The sequence below is a fragment of the Lycium ferocissimum genome, chromosome 5, assembly GCF_029784015.1.
Source record: "Lycium ferocissimum isolate CSIRO_LF1 chromosome 5, AGI_CSIRO_Lferr_CH_V1, whole genome shotgun sequence".
Classification (NCBI taxonomy): domain Eukaryota; kingdom Viridiplantae; phylum Streptophyta; class Magnoliopsida; order Solanales; family Solanaceae; genus Lycium; species Lycium ferocissimum.
The window spans coordinates 419,967-437,669 of NC_081346.1; the positions used below are offsets into that span (position 1 = coordinate 419,967).

Here is a 17,703-nt window from a genome sequence, read left to right on the forward strand (position 1 = left end):
ATTGATCAGAGATAACAACGTCACAAAAATAAAAGAGAACATATTTACTTTCCAATAGGTTTAAGGGACTTGGAAAAAGCAACGGAAAGCAGGTATAAGATTCCTCATGCAAAGATTTCTGCTAGACCGGCTATCAATTACTGCAAATCATTATCGAATTTCACCCCGGAAAAAGAGAAGAAAAAAATGCACTAGAGAGCTTCTTTTAGTGGAGTAATTATATAATTGCAAATAGCTAGGGAGAGAGATATGTTTCTTTAACATAATAGATCCTGCTAAGAATTGCAAAAGGAATTGTTTTTTTTCTGAGAATATGATTAACTAAGATGAACAGCAGTAAGTTATCTTTAATTTTCATCCATGTACACGTGATGAAGAAAAATATATACAGCTACAAGGCCAACACCTACTCTTCCGAAACTGCATCAGTAAATAGATATTTATCATCCTCTACCAATAAAAAGAGACTTAACCTATCAGAAATCAAACATTGAGAGGTTGAAAGTTGGACTACGTTAATCAGGAGAATATTGTACCTAGAACACATCAAAAGTTTATATTGAATAGCCTCTGACTGATACATTAGATACTACATGTCCATGATAGCTAGTACTTGCTTCTTATACTCGAACTGGACCTTGTTAATAGCTTGACCACCTCATTCATTGAGGGTCTTTTGCTGACTTCCTTCTCTGTACATCTAAGAGCTAGTGAAAGCACTTCAACTACTTGTTCCATGACACTTGAGTCTATGAATTCAACCAAAAGGCTTGGATCCACAATCTTCTCAATTTCTTCAGTTTCTGCCCAAACAGACCTAACCCAACTCACAATATCTGTATCCCCATAGAGTGAAGGATCCAAGACCTTCTTTCGAGTTATAAGTTCCAACAGGATAACACCATAACTATAAACATCTGACTCCTTGCTATTTGCAGCTGCAAATGCAGTTTCTGTCAACAAAGACAAGAACAGACAATATTATTTTTCTAAAGATGACGAGGTCTCTAAAGAAAGGATGTGCGAGAAAAAAATGAAAATTTACGAAAGTACCTGGAGCCATGTATCCAACTGTACCCTGCAGGGTATTGGAGGCGGGAGTTGCAGCAGACTGATCAAGAAGCTTAGCAATGCCAAAATCTGATATGTGAGGCTCCAAATCAGAGTCCAACAAGATATTCATGGGCTTGATATCTCGATGCAAGATGGCAGGATCACAGTCAAAGTGGAGATATGACAACCCTTGAGCAGTTCCAATAGCAATTCGGTACCGAACGCTCCATTCTAATGTTACAGGTGGATTAGTCTCATGGAGAATATCATGAAGACTCCCGTTCTCCATGTAATTATAAAGAATCAGTCCATAATCCTTTCTCAGCCAGAAGTCTTCTAATTTGACAAGATTGCGGTGCCTAACCTTTCCAATTGTCTGAATTTCTCTAACCATACTTGTGCTTCCATCCTTTATACCAACAAACACCAGCTTTTTCACAGCATATACTTTCCCTGGACCCAAGATGGCCTTATATACAATTCCATGTGCTCCCCTCCCAATGACATACTTATCATTTAGGTTCTCTGTAGCTTCCAATACTTTATTAAGCAGGGACGAAGCGCCTTCTTGAGCAGAGATTGCAACTCTTTTCCCAGAATTTTTGCGCCACAGAAGCATGTAAGCAATTACTAGGAGTAAGGAAATGGTAAATAACAGTACCCCAAGTGCAATCATTGCCGTTTCTGCTGCACTTAGGTGTCTTCCATTGTTTGATTGAAGATCACAAGGCCTTAGACTGCTATTCTCGGGGCAATTTGAGCCTTCTTCTAGATCACAGTGCACGCAAAGGCCCAAGTTTCCCGAGAAAGAGGTAGGAGTTGAGTTTAGGAACTTCATCAGATTTGCAGGCACTGGACCAGAAAAAAGGTTGCGTGATACATTGACGAAGATCAATGAACGCATTCCATCAAGAACTCTTAAAGTTCCAGTAAGATTATTGCCAGCTATATCTAACTTCTCCAGGAAAGTAAGTTTCCCTAGCTCAGCAGGAAGTTCACCTGTCAACCCGTTACTACTCAGATTTAACAACCTCAGTGTTTCTGTTGATGCAGTAGTGATTGCTGAATGAATTTCCCCACCAAGTGCATTTCCACCAAGCTGCAGCACAGAGAGCTTCTTGAGTTCAAACAAGGAGTTTGGAATACCTCCTGAAAGATTATTCTCACTCAGACTCAAAACGGATAACTCTCCCAAGCTTCCAAACGTGGATGGGATAGATCCACTCAACAAATTATGACTTGCATCAAACTTCAACAGTCTCTGCCAGTTTGAAAGTTGAGATGGCAGTACCCCTTCCAAACCATTGTACGACAGATTCAAACCCTGGAGGTTGACAAGGTTTGCCAGCTCTGGTGGTATAAACCCTGAGAGCTTATTCATTGATAAGTCAATTAATGTAGCATTTCCAAGATTTGCCAAACTTGGGGGTATTTTCCCACTGAAGCCATTCTCAGTGAGATCCAAGAAAATGGGATTTATATTCTTAACAAAATCTGGAATGGCACCTGAGAGATTATTCTTTTTGAGAATTACTCTCGTCAAATTAGAACACTTTCCTAATTCAGAAGGAATGCCACCTTCAAGATGATTATAACCTAACATAAGCTTCTGCAGTTTCTTGCCAAAACAAAGATTAGGTGGAACAGGACCTGTGAAGGTGTTGTTGGTGAAATCCAGCAGTGTTACACTGCTGTTAATCCCCAAACCTTGAGGTATAACTCCAGTAAACCGGTTGTCAAATAAGGATACGTTCTTCAATTGTTTCAACTCAGTCATTTCAAGAGGTAATTCCCCGGTCAGGTTGTTTCTATAGACAAGAAGATTTTGAAGACTTTGAATCTTCCAAATGGTGAGGGGAATTTCACCACTCAAATTGTTGGAATATAGAGAGAGATTCTGCAACCGACTAAGCAACCCTAGTTCACTAGGAATTTCACCTTCCAGTTGGTTTTCCGGTAAAAATAATTCCAACAGGGCTTGGCACTTGGCCAGCTCAGGTGGTATTTTACCAGAGAAATTGTTGTCAGTAAGGTAAAGCTTCTCCAACTTTGTGAGCTGGCCCAGAGAAGCAGGAATAGGACCACTTAAACCAGAAGAGCAAGCAGCAAGAACTCTTAGGTTAGTACAGTTACTCAAACTTGGTGGAAGTTCTCCATTTAAATGGTTTGATGACAACACCAGAGTGTCAAGATCTTTGCAGTTTCCGAAACTGAAAGGGATACTTCCTTCTAGACTATTACTGCTTAAGTCCAAATAAACAAGGTGCTCTAGCTTACTTAAACTCTCAGGCAAACTACCAACTAAATTATTATCGTTCAAATACAGTTCTTGCAAGTTAGTACAGTTTTCTATAGAAGATGGAATTGGACCGGACAACTCATTCTCATTAAGATAGAGATACACAAGCTCAGTCAAGTTACCAATGTTGGAAGGAATGGAACCATTTAACCTGTTGTTGTTAAAGTAGATGGTGTCCAAGTGTGGGATAGAAAACAAGGAATCAGGAATGTTACCAGTCAATGAATTAAAGTAGAGGCTTATGTAGGTTAACCTCTGTAAATTTCCAATCTTTGGAGGGATTTCTCCAGTAAAGATGTTGTAGGACAAATCCAAGTAATCAAGAAGAGTGCAATTTGTGAGCTGAGAAGGAATGGAACCAGAGAAAGCATTAATCCCCAAATCAATGGTACGCAAATGCTCCAAATGAGCAATTTCAGGTCCCAATTGACCAGAAATTCCGTAGCCAGAGAGGTTCAAAGAGGTGACAAGATTGGTGCTATCACATTCAACACCAATCCAAGAACAAGGAGTGGTATCTGAAGCATTCCAAGAAGAGTTTATAAAGGAGGGTACATTACTCCAGTGCCTTAGAAAAGACAGTAGAGTTGTCCCATCAGAACTAAGAGCGCACACAGTATAAACCGACACAGAGAACCAGCAACAGTAGAAAAAGAACAAATTTTTAACAGCAATCTTCATAATTTGAAGAAGAGGAAGAGAATAACACTTGCTATTATGAAAACTGGATATAGATAAAAACTAAGTCGGTTGTAGTAGCATATAAAAAGAAATTTGAAGTGCAGTTTAAGGAGGGGAATTTTCTCGAATAGAGTGTTGGTTTAAGTGTGAAAGGAAATGGGAACATCTTGAAAAAACACAAGGGTGTGTCAAAGGGATAAATGTGAACTGTCTAAAACAGTGTGTCGTTTTTAACTACCTTAATCAGCAGTGGAGGGAAGGAGGGATGGTATAGTCGCATTCTTTATTCAGAAAAGCGTACCTTACTAATTAATAATAATAAAGAAATGGTCCATTACAATTACTACTAGGTGGAACTTGCCAGAAGTGTTCCAGGCAGAAATGATGGGCCATCTTCTTCTTCTGCCGAATAGGCTGTATTTCTTCTGTGCGTGGACTCTTTTTGACCTTCCTTTACTTAAATTCCATGTCCGACGACCAACACCAACTCACTCAGTCTTAACTAAAAACTAAGAGATCGTTTGTTCTCATGTTAGTCTAATGTCATTAAGTTTAAGCTATTAAAAGGAACACCTTTATTTGCTTAATTATATTTTCAAGCACGTGATTTTTTATTTTTTTTTTATAATGGATGACGTTCAGATTCAATCTCAGGACTTCTGTCTACTCTGATACCATATTAAAGTTTGTAAACATCTCATTTAAAAGCTTAAGCTGTTAAAAGGAACGCACTTGATTTAATTAATTATATTCTCAACAAACAAGAAAGTACTTTCATGTTCATAGTATCAAACTAATAAATTTTAGCGAATGTATAGTTTATCTGCATAATTGTATGTTTCATATCTACGCATGATTTCGGTATCCCTAGGAGATGTTTTGTAGTACATTACTTATATTCGTATATTAGCTGACGTTCCTGGCAAACTTTAGGAGTTGAGGCCCTATATTGTACTATAGATTTGATCTGTTTTTCTCCTAATGGCATTTTGTCGTTGATTTTGAAATTCAGCGTCCCTGTGAACTAGTTTGCAATGGCAACTTCAATATTTTCTTGCACCTCTACTTCAATTATTATAGTACTATAATAATTGAATTACTATTTCAAACTGGACATAAAATTAAAACGAAGTAAGAATACAAACTGGCAGTCCTAAAAAATTTTGTTTCTTATCATCATTGGGTCCTTTCGGTCTTCCAACTTTTTCCTTTTCCAGGGGAGAACTTTCTCCAAACTTTATTCTGTTTAATTGATCACATAAATACTTTCGCCAGTGGACAAAGTTGTTAGGAGAAGTGCCATAAATTCCTTAACAACCACCTTGCAGAAAATTTTTAGAATATTATTGGCCTCACCAACATAACTAGGTTTCACACTACGAGGAAAGCAACAAAGTGACCTTCGCTTTAACATACGATTGAAAGTTGCCGGAAACCCGTCAATCACGAAATTTAATTGAATTTGAACAAGTATGAAAACATACTGAAACTTTAGCGATCTGGCACCAACGTTCTCGTAACGTGTAATGGAGTTGCGAATGGAAAAAAGAATAGGATTTTAATAACCATAAGCAAAATATATAGTAACGGCGGGATCTACAGCTCTTCTATTTGCACCCCTAGAAAAAGAAAAAAAAAAAAAAACCTACCGTGTTAACGGAAACCAAATAAGTAAAAGTTTACCCACATAAACATACTAATTTATCATGACTAAGTGATACATTAAAGTGACAATATTTATTAATTAATATGCATGAGTTGATGATTAGTGTATGTGAAAATGTGTTATCACATAATCAATGTTTTGATGTAAACAGTTTTTACCCTCCCAACGTGTCACACTAAAACCCAAAGCATCTCTGCTTAAGGTCATTTGCTCTGCTTACCACTCAGTAAGTTACTAGTTATGCGAAAATTACTTGGCACTGATAACATGTATAGGGTATAATGTATATGGTCAAAATAGAAATTATTATGTAATAAATAATAAGAGAAGAAGTGATGTTACCGTAAAGATCACTTCAAAAATATTTTTCTTTAAATACAGTTTCTCCCATAGACTTATTCGTCCACCCATCCTATCCCACATAAAAAAACAATTGTACCAAAAAAACAACTCATTATGACTATTATTTAGGCCCCGTTTGGCCATAAATAGCAAAACCTTTTTCACTTTTTTTGGAATTTTTGAAGTTGTAGTTGGAGTTGGAGTTGTGTTTGACCATAGTTTTTTAAATTGTAATTTTTGGTGAAATGTAGTGTAAAAAAGTGAAAAAAATTTGAAAAACAAGTTTTTCTTGTTTTTGGTATTCCGGAATACAACTCCGTAAAAAAGTGAATAATTTTTATGGCCAAATGCCCACTTAATACCACCAACCAAGCGCTGCATTAGTTAGAAGTTCTCTCATGTAGCCAACCAAACGCTGCATATTTATGCAGAGATAACCCTTTCAATCCCTCCAACCAAACGACTCATTGATATGCAAATATTGCACATGGAAAACTTTAGGCTGAGAGATTCAGTGCAGGCACTGCACCAAGATGATTTCATGTCGCATTCCAAAATATTAATCAATGAAATCAAGTTATTCGGTTATCACCTTTATATTAAATAAAAGTAGAAATACTGACTGATTTAGATTCTAATGGATTTTCTAATTCCGACAAAATCCTTTAACTGTTGCTCTTCAAAGTCACCAAACTCTAAATTGTTACAGATCATATATCCAACCAGTCAACCATGAAAACTCAAGGAGTCCAACTTTTGTTTGCAATTGGAGTTAGCTGAGCAAAAAGGAAACAAGCAAGAAAGCTCAAACCTACCACACCAGCCTGAAACAAACAAGAACCATCTTCTCTTAGGGTGCCACATCAACATCTATACGATCGTGCACATTCTGCATGCGGAACAAAATACCAGGATAAAGCAACTCCAGCAATTGACCATCCCCAAGTAAAAGGAAGTCCCCTCTTTTTGCATAAATCCTGCATAACACAAGCACATTGGAATTTCCAGGACTTTTCTTTCAGGATCTGAAAACCTGGATGTTAGAGTGCTATCATCAGTTTGCATTATGAGGTTAATGGAGTGACTGACAACCCTAACCAGATAAGTTGAGATGGATGCTAATCGCATTTTGATCTCAATTTATGATGCAAATTCTATTTCACTCCATACATAATACGTTGATAGAGGTGCTAAGAAGTCACTTGAGGTTTAAAACATATGTTAGCACTAAACAAAGCAATTCTCAAATGTAGAATACAATGTGACACCACAGACCAACAAGATTTAAGGCCAGAAATTAAATGCATCCTATGACATGTCACAAAACGTGAACCCTGAATAAACTGACAATTTTGAGATGACAGTGCTTCAAATGCATGTCTTGGATAAACTATGATATGGTCCAAAAAGATGCTCATTTCAAGATGATAATGCTCATGACTTGATGATAGCAAGGATGCATGCAACAGCTGCATGATGCATTTGTATTTGGCAGAGCATAGAGAACAGAATACATCCCCTGCAGCTACTGGTAGGTCATAGGTGGAGGAGCTCCATTCGCATTGGGGGCAACAGCTTGGTGGCCAAAGTCCTTCCTTTTGCCAAATGGATTCTTTGAATATGTAGCTGAATATTAAGGAGAAACATGCCATCCAAAGAATGTTGCAATAGAGAATAAATTTAAGACTCAGATTCCTAATGGAGTACTTTGCATGAGCTGGTGATTACACCTTTGTAGCATAAATTATCATATCTACTTCTCACATAGACCATCGTTTAATATGTAATTTGGAGAAGGCTACAGATAAAGAGTATGCTCTCAAGGAAGCATAGACCTTTCTCAAATATCACATGCAAAGGCACATAAAGCACTATCACCATTTTCTCTTTTCATTTGGGATGTCAAAGGAAGAAAAAAAAAATTGGAAAAAGGTTTAAAAGGTTGGCCACAGCATTTGCAAACTGCAAAGGAAGAAGAAACCAACTTCATGAATAAAATGTTAGTCAGGTGTCGTCCTGTTAGCAGCAACTATAATGATATTTCAAAACTGAGGATTATCCACTTTCTAAAAGCTCCAAAGGTTCCAATTCCAAAGGGAGCTTCAGCATGCAAATATTGCCCCTTCAGCGTCCCAAATAACAATTGTTTTGTTCAATTAGGTTGTATATGTGCAAGCACAAAGCCCATAAAATATTCCCCCAACATCAAGTCCACACTTTCGAGTCAACAGTCAGACTCAGACCGCTAAAACAACAGAGTAGCAAAAACAAAGAAAAAGGATGATTGTGAAATATCAAGCTCTGGTAGATGAGACAGCTAAACAAGAAGAAAGGATATTGAATTCGCATGCCAACTGAACCAGAGCTCGGTATGACAGCACCCTGCAAACTGTGGTGGACATTGGTGGCACTATTCACATCCTGCATATACCACGGTCTGAAGTTGGTAACCGGAAGGAGCATCGAATGTGCGCACAAACTAAAGATGAATCAAGAAGCATCTTGTACGGGTTAATACAGAACTTACTTCAAATTCAATGAAACACACTGTATGTCTTTCTTGTCTCAAAACCTTCATCTGCTTAAAACCAGGCTGTCTGGTAGTAAATTAAGCAAATGAATAGATTAGACATTAACAGGAGACATAAAAATAAGAAATAGTACTTTCGCGTAAACGGAATAGCAAAATAAATAGATTAGACATTAGCGGGAGACATAAAAATAAGAAATAGTACTTTCACATAAACGGAATAGCAAAATGCAGAGCCATACCCGCTGATAAGGCCCCTCAGCTCTTCCTCATTTATATTCTCCCCAAGATTGCCAATGAATAGGGTATTGCAAGGAGGATTGTCTTTAGTATTCTACAAGAAAGCAAAAAATAGATCAATGGACAAAGCAAAACACAAACTATACCATATAAGGTGCATTAATCCTCAGAACAAGCATATACTGCACAAATGCTACATCCACCAGCTATATAAAGCATAACTCTGTACCAACAATATCAGCAGTAACAGAGTCTCAAAAAGATCAGCAGAACGCAGATACTACTATACTGAAGGAAGTCAGATCCAACCAACTTAACAATAAAGTTAATGCTCTGGCCCTAAACGAATGTGCCACAGTAAACCCAAATCAAAAATACAAAGAAGACAACCTAAAAAGGAAACACAAAGGAGAAGGCATGCTGGAAATGATGTCAACCCTTAGTTAACTCTGCAAAATGTTGCAAATCTAACACAAACGACAGAGGCAGAGACATGCACGCATCACCTGGACTGGCGCATAACTGCTTGGCGCTGGCACAGGAGCAGGTGCAGCCATTGGCATGTGAGCAACAGGGTAGCCTCCATATGGATCATATGGTGGAGGAGCTTGAGTGATATACCTGAGAAATACAATCCCTTACTGTTTTTTATTGTTTGTTTGTTTGGGGGGGGGGGGTTGGAAATAAAGGAGATACAATCACTAACCTCCTTTTAACTTTCTTTTCTTTTTCTCCTAGAAACTTGATTGTAAATAGTTCAGAATTTAGCTCTATGTTGCGAGAACAATCAATTCCTATCACTATCACACTTTTCATCGTAGCATTTTGTCTTAACATGCAAAGAAAATTTTGCATTTGCAATCTTACCCATGTGGTGCCCAGACAGGTGCTGGGGGAGCGTGGAAAGGAGAGGGACTTGAATAACCAGTATGCGTGTAATCACCTCCAGTACGCATACGTTTACTCTGGTCATGTGCATTTGAATCAGCTACAATTCCTGCAGAAAAATCAAATAAGAAGACTCTAGTGTAACATTGTTTTGTCATACAAATAGTAGAATCCAGCATAAACATAGTTGTGATAGCCCAATTAAGCAAATAAATAAAAGAAGAGCCTCAGCCAGTGGCGAAGCCAGGATTTCCGCCGAGGGGGTTCAAAATATAAAAAAGTAAGCATACGAAGAAGCCTAAGGGGTTCAACATCTACTATATATACATAAAAAATAATTTTGGCCTTATAAAAACTGTGTTTTTTTCCGCCGAGGGGGTTCAGATGAACACCCTCGGCTCTATGTGGCTCCGCCACTGGCCTCAGCAATGGAGATCAACAAAAATGCGAAGAAAAAAAAAAACTGAATAAGGAAAAATTTGAAAAAATTATTAAGCATTAGGGTTTCTGTATGTATCTAGATGTACTATCTAAAGATAAATCCCACCCTCAGTAAATGGTAGTTACCTTAGTAAATGGTAGTTAGGTTAGTGGAGAACCAAGAGAACCCATACAACTCGCATGAATCGAATTCATATGTGCATTAGGTAAGATGATCACAATCCAGAAGGACGATACACTTGCTATTTAGAAAAATAAAGACGGGTGAAACCACTAGAGCAGATTATCTCTGAGGCACTAAAAGATCAACCACAAATTAAGAAATTTAAGTAAATTCTCAAATAGTGGAATAAAAACCAATGCAAATGAGAGAAAACCATAAAGCTGCAAAGTTGAGGAAGTCTTCAAAGTTAATGTGATCCAAAGCATTCCTCCTTTTTAAAATAAGAATTTGAAATATTCTTCATTAATCTTCTCAAGCACCTTAAAGTTTATGTTTGCAGAAACCAGGATTTGATTTAAAGTATGTGTTTATTTTTAGGAATTTGACATTTCAAAGTTATGTTTATACTTGTTTTAATACATTTAGTACAGCACTGTAACTAACAGTTATAACATTCACATTTAGTTAGTTTGGCACTCTTCTCCCACCAGGACTAAGAGGAGATAATCCTAAATGAATGAGAGTCCTTAGAGAGTCTATCCTCAATCTTCTTTGTGCACATCCTCTTCAACATTTCATTCAAACACTGGCTTATTGGAGCTCGTGCACCAGATCCCTCAAAGATATTAAAAATTTATAGTTGCATTATTTAACCAAAGAATAAGCATTTTTTTCTACAAAAATAAAAGCACGAAGCTAAAAAAGAGAACATAAGAATAAAAATGCACCTCTTTTGACAAAGAGATTCTTCTTCGCCATCTCTGTGTGCAAAACACATTTCCCCTCTGTGTCAAAAACCAAACCCTACAGCCATCCAAGAAAAAAATCATACAAAAAGGACCTTTTTGTGGAGGGAAAAAGAACTCCACAAGAGTATCATTTAAACTGACCTGAATGGCGTCTTTTGCACCGATAGCGCATTGATGGTTGGAGAATAAAGCAAAACCCATGGGAACTTCGCCTTTGAAATTGACCTGAGATGCTTCATAACCTGGTAACCACCTCAGAAGGTTCACCAATTCTCTCTCCTTTACGTCCTGCGGTAACCCAGAGATGAAAATCGTCCGAACCTGAACATGACAGCACCATAATCAATCGCATAGTTTCTTTTTCCTCAGTGTTCATTAATATAGGTTGCTTCATTTGATTTGTATCCTGTTACTTTGCCGTCTTATTGTCTTGCAACCCTGCTTCAAGTTTTTGTCTTTCTTTTGAGCTGAGGGTCTATTGGAAACAACCTCTCTACCCCCACAAAGGTAGGGTAAGGTATGTGTACATCCTACTGATGCAATATGAATTTGGGAGCTATATTATGGGAGACGAGCTAATCCTTGGGGTGGTTGTACCGGGTGCAAGTGGTGCAGTACAAGCTGCTGGAAACTTGATCTTTGGAAGGGGGCAACAAGTTTCATTAATTACATTCGTTCCTTAATTATGCATTTAACCCCAAATTGTTATTGTGATAGTTACTTTGAGACCGATTAGCTAGCTATGGTTCTTTAGTATACATTACCATTTTAGAGTTTATCAATGAAAATCATGTTTTAGCTCTATCTAGTTTACCTTTAGCTTAGATTAGTTTTTTAGCTCAGAAAATCCCTTTTGCAACAGCTAGCCTCCTGCCCAGACACCACTTAATGAAATTACATTGGGTATGTTGTCATAAATAATGAAGGAAAAAGGCGAGAATTTGTACCTCATCGATGGGCATTGAAGGATGGTGATGATGTGGAGGAGGGGCAGAAGCAGGAGGAGGGGCTGGAGCTGGAGGCCATTGTTGGTGGTGGTATGGGTGAAGACCATTACCCGCCATCTGCAATTGATGAATCCTTTAGCTCAATTCTAAACCCTAGAAGAGCAATTGGGGGTTTTCGGATAACAACAAGAAACAGGGGAGCGTGCTTCTTTTCTCTCCTTTTTCTTTTGAGCGTAGAATTGTCCTCGTTACAAGTGGGTCCACGGCCTTAAATACACTCTGTGTATTTGTTTATGGTTGATATTTTTAACTTCGATTTCAACTGCGAGTAATGAAAAATCATAACGGCAAGAAGAATTCTTTTATGAATGGAAGTTGTCTACTATTAGCTGAAAATGACATCCATGTTTGAGTAATTTAAATTGTATATCATTATCTGTAATTTGTATATTTGTAGTAAAGCAATTAACTCTTAATCTAAAGTATTTTAGGCCTTTTTCAGTTTTTTATTTAAAATATATATATATATATATTTACAAAAACACCGAGTGCCTCATCGAGTACCAAATTTTTTAAATGCATTCCAAATACGGTAATATCAAAATCAAAGTACCGATTTTTTTATTTTTTTTTTTGTTTCATTATGGTTATTCAGTATTTACTATTTACCGAAACATGCATACTTCTACTTTTAGCTCCATCATACGCTTATAGTTAAAAAAATTTCCACCACTTGTAGTTAGCAACATGTCTTATATTTATCCTTACGTTAGTAAACTGTTAGCTTCAACGTGAAACAAGATGACCTCGTTCAATTTCTTTGAGAAAAAAGTTTCCAAATCCGGTCCTCAACGTCTGATCATGGCTTAGGATTACCTTCGGTTTGAACTCCATTAGTGAATAAAGGAGAAACTGACTTTGAAAATATTAGATCAATAATTTAGTGAAGTTGCTCAATTTCAAATAATTTCTTAAAATATTACATCAAAATCTTTGTTGTCTATGTTAATGTTAATTTACTGTTCCTGATGCCTTATTGAATAAATATATAATTTATCCCCGAACTTGTAATTAAATCCCTTTTATACTCTCCTCCTTCAAGATTGCTTCTCATCCCATGTATGCTCTCTCTAATGTGCCACCCACCTTTCTTAAAATAAAACTCATTTAATAATAAATCTATTTATATTATGTGTTGTTGGTCACGTGTTAGATCTATAATTAGTTTGTAGAACTGTCAGATTAGACCCATTACTAATCAAAGGTAGTTGTAACATCACAAGAGGAATCAAGTTATATACAAGAACCTTTGCTTTGGTGTTTTGATGTTACAAATCACCGAACTTAGACAACCCACGATGTAATCGTATGGCACATTATGATGATAGAGGTTAATTTCACACATTATTATCTATTGTACTACTAAAATTACAAATTTATTACATGTATCATTAAAATAACAATGTGTTACTCCCTCGTTTTCAATTTTTGGGAAAATATTTAAAACACAAAGGTCAAATCACCTGAATTCATGTGTGAACGCGGATATAAATTCTTTTTAAGTTTTTAAATAAAAGATGCCTGAACCAATTACATCATTGTCGAAGAAAATGAATGTGAAAAAAAAAAAAGCATAAGGCATAATTGGGTGAGTGACAGTGACTTACTCCTTCCCCACCACGCCTGCTCGTAGTCTATGATTAAGTTCTGTAAAGTTCCTTTTGATTATAGTGCGATACTTCTTTTGCGATTCTACTTTTTATGCCGTGGTTAGCATAACAATAACATATCTTTCTAAACACAAGTCTTTTTATTCCTTTTTTTTTTTCACCATGTCGCTACCTAAATAGATATGCAGCACATTGGTAAAGATTGTGGAGGATTAATATAAGAGAATAAGTTTTCCTGGTAAATGAAAGGCTCAAAAGGAGGATTACATGAGAAAGACCCCAGCTTTGATCACCTGTAACAACACCTAAACCACCACATTAAGCAGACACACATTAAGCCAAATAGCAAATGCCTCCAAACTGTAAAATACTAGCATTAAACTACTTAGTATTACACTCTATTTTTCTTTAACAGAAAAGGAGTTTGTTCATTCCACCAACCAACAATATTGAATATCTGGACTATAGCTTGAGGAAGACAAATTCTTCAACTGCAGACACCTCTCCAATCTTCTTCTGAGTATCCTTATCCGGTTCTTCGTCTACTCCAATTGCCATAATCGCCTGCTTTCTCTTCACGGTTCTTCCAACACTCATAAAGCTCACGTTCACATTACTCCCACCAAGTATGTTCCCAACTTGCCCAATCATACCAGGTTGATCCACTTGTTTGCAAAGGATGAGGTTACCCTCCAAGCTCACATCAACGCTATAAGGTCCAACACGTGTAAGATGGGGAATTCCATACTTCACCTTCCCCTCGATGCTGATATTTCCATTCTCTGATAAAGCACTTGCGAATTTTGATTGCACACTGCTAATTTGCACCTGAATTGACTCCACAGGGTACTCTGGAGATGAATCAACAATGATTCGTTCTTCACTAATGCGAAGACCCCTCTGCTTTGCAATGAAATCTGCATTTACAAGGTTGATGATTGTATCGGATATAGGCTCAATAATGCCTTTTGTTACCATGGCTCGGAGAAGTCTAGTGTCCAAGCTGTCAGGGTCCCTAGCCGACTTATAAACCACTTTCACAGACTGAATTCCACTTCCACCAGTCACCAGCTGTACTGCCAATCTACCTAGTTTCTCAGCAAGCACGACGTAAGGAGCCAATTCAGACAAAACCTGAAAATAAACGCAGGAATGTCATAATCCTTCCTATGGGTTTGGACTTAAAAGAGAAACATAAGCACGTAGTGTTATAGATTACCTCAGGAGGGACCATCGGAGCATTTACAGCAGTAGCAGAAAGTTCTCCATTTAGAGCACCAACAACAGCCTCAGCTATTTCAATCGCAACTCCTTCCTAAGAAATTTAGCGCAGAACAAAGTATATTAAAGCAAGTGCGGATGACAAAGAGGTGTACATGATTTAAATGTGAATGATAATTGTACCTGTGCTTCTTTTGTGCTAGCTCCTAGATGAGGTGTAACAGTGACATACTCATGTTGCACTAGTTTGCTATCTTTTGGTGGGGGCTCCACAGTGAACACATCAAGTGCTGCCTGTGAAAGAAATGAATAACTAGTGAATATTAGAGCTTCAAAGTAAATTGAACAAAGGAACATACTGAAGTGAATTAACTACCTGAGCAACTATTCCGCTGTCAAGGGCTCTAACTAATGCATCTTCATCAATAACACCACCTCGAGCAACATTTATCAGGCGGACTCCTTTCTTCATCTTTGCGAAGGTGTCATCATTGAATACCTTGTTAGTAGCAGGTGTAAGAGGCATGTGGAGTGAGATGAAGTCAGCAGTGCCTATGGCTTGCTCGAAAGAAACCAAATCCACTCCGATAGCACGAGCTCTGTCAGCAGGAGCATAAGGATCATGGGCAATAACATGCATACCGAGGCCTTTTGCACGTCTAGCAACCTCGGAACCAACTTTACCAAATCCCATAACAGCTAATGTCTTCCCAACAAGAGAAACACCCACGTACTTGCTGCGCAGCCATTTTCCTGTAAAATTTGGTTAATTTTCTTTTAGGTAAAAATAATAATAATAATTTTTTTAACATTTTATTTATTGGTTCACAGGAAAGCATAAATCAGAGTTCAGATCTAGTTAGCCAGCCAATTTCACAATACAAAAATGTCACAATTTTGGACTATCTACTCCCAGAAACCAACAGATCTGATTTCAAAAATACACCCCCACACTCCACCAATCCAGAAATTTAATTTATCATTATTTCTTCTCTCACTAGTCCAGCTAAACTTGGAAAAATGAAGATTCAGAATACATTTATGTGAAAGCAGTTATGTTGCTTACGTGGTTATGGTGAAAAATTTGAAAGAGAAGTAATACCTTCACAATTTTTCATGCCTTTTGTCTGTTCAGTAAAATTAATTAAAAAAAGTCTAGCATACATAAATAGACCTTGAGAATATGGTTTGTGCTAAATACAAGACTAACCTTCCATTGAAAGAAGTGATGATCTAACTTTCAGATTAACAATAAAACTTCAGTACCAACGCTTCGTTTTCTGGTATAGTACCACTAACTAATCTAATTAATTAATTACTCTCTCTAGCTCATAATAAATGTGCACTTAATCTTTCTATTTTGGTTCTAAATAAGTGTCCGCTTGCATAATCAAGAAAGAATTAACTTTATTTATTTAAATCTATGCTTATTAAGTGCTAAATGATCAGAGCTCAGCGTGTCAAGTTACTAGTAATATACAAATTTTAATTTTAGTCATAATACCTTAAAAAAATTAAGATTTAATAATATTTTCTTAAAGGGCGTTGCTAAAGGCTGGATACTTGTTTTAAACCGAAGGGAGTAATTAATAAAGGTCCAAGGTATCACTCAAATCAAAGTCATGTTACGAAAATCAAACAAAATTTTCATTTGAAACGACACGACAAAGGAAAAAAAAATAAAGGAAATATCTACCCACCGGGATTCGCAAATCATGATTTTTAATTTCTCCTAAAATTTCCGTCCCTTATACTTCTTATAGATAGAAGACTGGACACAATACTAAGAATTGTGCAAATAATTGTTTCCAGATCTATAAATTAGTCACAAAAACAACAACAGATTTAATTTTGATATTAAAAAAAAAAAAAACGTACCAGCTTTCATGGAGGCATCAGCCTGAGCAACGTTACGAGCCATAGAGGTAAGCAAAGCGATCCCATGCTCAGCAGCAGCAATAGTATTAGCTGTGGGTGCATTAACAACAAGACAACCAAATTCAGTTGCAGCTTGCAGATCCACATTGTCTATACCAACACCTGCTCTTCCAACAACCTTAAGCCTTCCCTGAGCAGCCTCAAACACCTCGCGCGTGACCTTTGTTCCACTACGCACAATAAGCGCGTCGCAAGAAGAGATCTTAGCACAGAGATCTTGTGGAGACAATTCGTACGAACAATCCACGTCACCAAAACTACGTAGCAGGTCAAGACCTGCTTCTCCGAGTTTCTCGGAGACGAGAATGGTTGGCTTGGGAACCAAACCGACGCCTTTAAGATCTCTAGAGAGAGAAATATCAGCAGTTTTGAGAACATTACAAATGGTGGTTTTGGAAGAAGAAAATGAAGCGGAAACAGAGTGGAGAAGTTTGAAAGAAGATGGGTTTGAGGAGGTATGAAGGAAAGAGAGATTTGAGGGTTTGTTGTTGTGATTGGTTGAGGAAGAAGAAGAAGAAGAAAGGAGAGAATTCAGGTGGGTTGTGGTGGCAGTGTGAGGAGAAGCAGTGGACGCCATTATTGTTATGAGCAAGAAAAAAGAGACTCAAAAGTTGTTGGAGGTTTTTTTGAGGGGGTTGTGACAAAGAGGAAATTAAAACATCTTTTGTTTATATAGAATAGAATGGAGAATGATTAGCATTTCCGTATAGTTTGGCGGCTTTTACTAATTTTGTATTTCCAATTTAGACCAAATACTTACCACTCTTGAGTCTTGACTTTTTTTGTACAAACTTCCTAGTTAATAGGATAAACATTTTCAACGACGACTGCACCCTTTCTCTTATTCTCTTTTGGGGAAAGGGTAAATTGCACTG

At 37.2% G+C, this 17,703-nt stretch overlaps 3 protein-coding genes across 3 annotated transcripts; all 3 read right to left on the reverse strand.

The window, feature by feature from the left end:
• Window positions 1–490: 490 nt before the first annotated feature.
• On the reverse strand, window positions 491–4,464 carry LOC132055250 (receptor-like protein kinase). The gene is made up of 2 exons (XM_059446972.1): window positions 1,054–4,464; window positions 491–953 (listed from the first exon to the last, which is right to left on the reverse strand). Exons 1-2 carry the CDS (start codon window positions 4,031–4,033, stop codon window positions 607–609), a joined length of 3,327 nt encoding a protein of 1,108 aa, XP_059302955.1. The 5' UTR covers window positions 4,034–4,464; the 3' UTR covers window positions 491–606.
• Window positions 4,465–7,160: 2,696 nt separating this feature from the next.
• On the reverse strand, window positions 7,161–12,157 carry LOC132055253 (uncharacterized). Its single transcript, XM_059446975.1, has 9 exons — window positions 12,000–12,157; window positions 11,194–11,373; window positions 11,032–11,107; window positions 9,679–9,808; window positions 9,318–9,432; window positions 8,814–8,905; window positions 8,569–8,638; window positions 8,376–8,462; window positions 7,161–7,659 (listed from the first exon to the last, which is right to left on the reverse strand). The coding sequence occupies exons 1-9, from the start codon at window positions 12,114–12,116 to the stop codon at window positions 7,567–7,569; spliced, it is 960 nt and encodes a 319-aa protein (XP_059302958.1). The 5' UTR covers window positions 12,117–12,157; the 3' UTR covers window positions 7,161–7,566.
• A 1,730-nt stretch (window positions 12,158–13,887) lies between these two features.
• LOC132055254 (D-3-phosphoglycerate dehydrogenase 2, chloroplastic-like) lies at window positions 13,888–17,477 on the reverse strand. The gene is made up of 5 exons (XM_059446976.1): window positions 16,769–17,477; window positions 15,267–15,643; window positions 15,074–15,184; window positions 14,889–14,984; window positions 13,888–14,803 (listed from the first exon to the last, which is right to left on the reverse strand). Exons 1-5 carry the CDS (start codon window positions 17,403–17,405, stop codon window positions 14,132–14,134), a joined length of 1,893 nt encoding a protein of 630 aa, XP_059302959.1. The 5' UTR covers window positions 17,406–17,477; the 3' UTR covers window positions 13,888–14,131.
• Between the last annotated feature and the right edge of the window lie 226 nt (window positions 17,478–17,703).

Bases quoted from the DNA above. Each gene is read 5' to 3' on its own strand.
- LOC132055253 (XM_059446975.1), bottom strand. From the start codon at position 12,116: ATGGCGGGTAATGGTCTTCACCCATACCACCACCAACAATGGCCTCCA. The intron at 11,374-11,999 runs GTACAAATTCTC...TGTCATGTTCAG, and splicing joins CTTCAATGCCCATCGATGAG to GTTCGGACGATTTTCATCTC. The intron at 7,660-8,375 runs CCTTTCTTCTTG...TCAGCTACATAT, and splicing joins TTGGCATGCGAATTCAATAT to TCAAAGAATCCATTTGGCAA.
- LOC132055250 (XM_059446972.1), bottom strand. From the start codon at position 4,033: ATGAAGATTGCTGTTAAAAATTTGTTCTTTTTCTACTGTTGCTGGTTC. The intron at 954-1,053 runs GTACTTTCGTAA...CTTTGTTGACAG, and splicing joins AGTTGGATACATGGCTCCAG to AAACTGCATTTGCAGCTGCA.
- LOC132055254 (XM_059446976.1), bottom strand. From the start codon at position 17,405: ATGGCGTCCACTGCTTCTCCTCACACTGCCACCACAACCCACCTGAAT. The intron at 15,185-15,266 runs GTAGTTAATTCA...TTTCTTTCACAG, and splicing joins ACAGCGGAATAGTTGCTCAG to GCAGCACTTGATGTGTTCAC. The intron at 14,804-14,888 runs GTAATCTATAAC...GTTTATTTTCAG, and splicing joins CTCCGATGGTCCCTCCTGAG to GTTTTGTCTGAATTGGCTCC.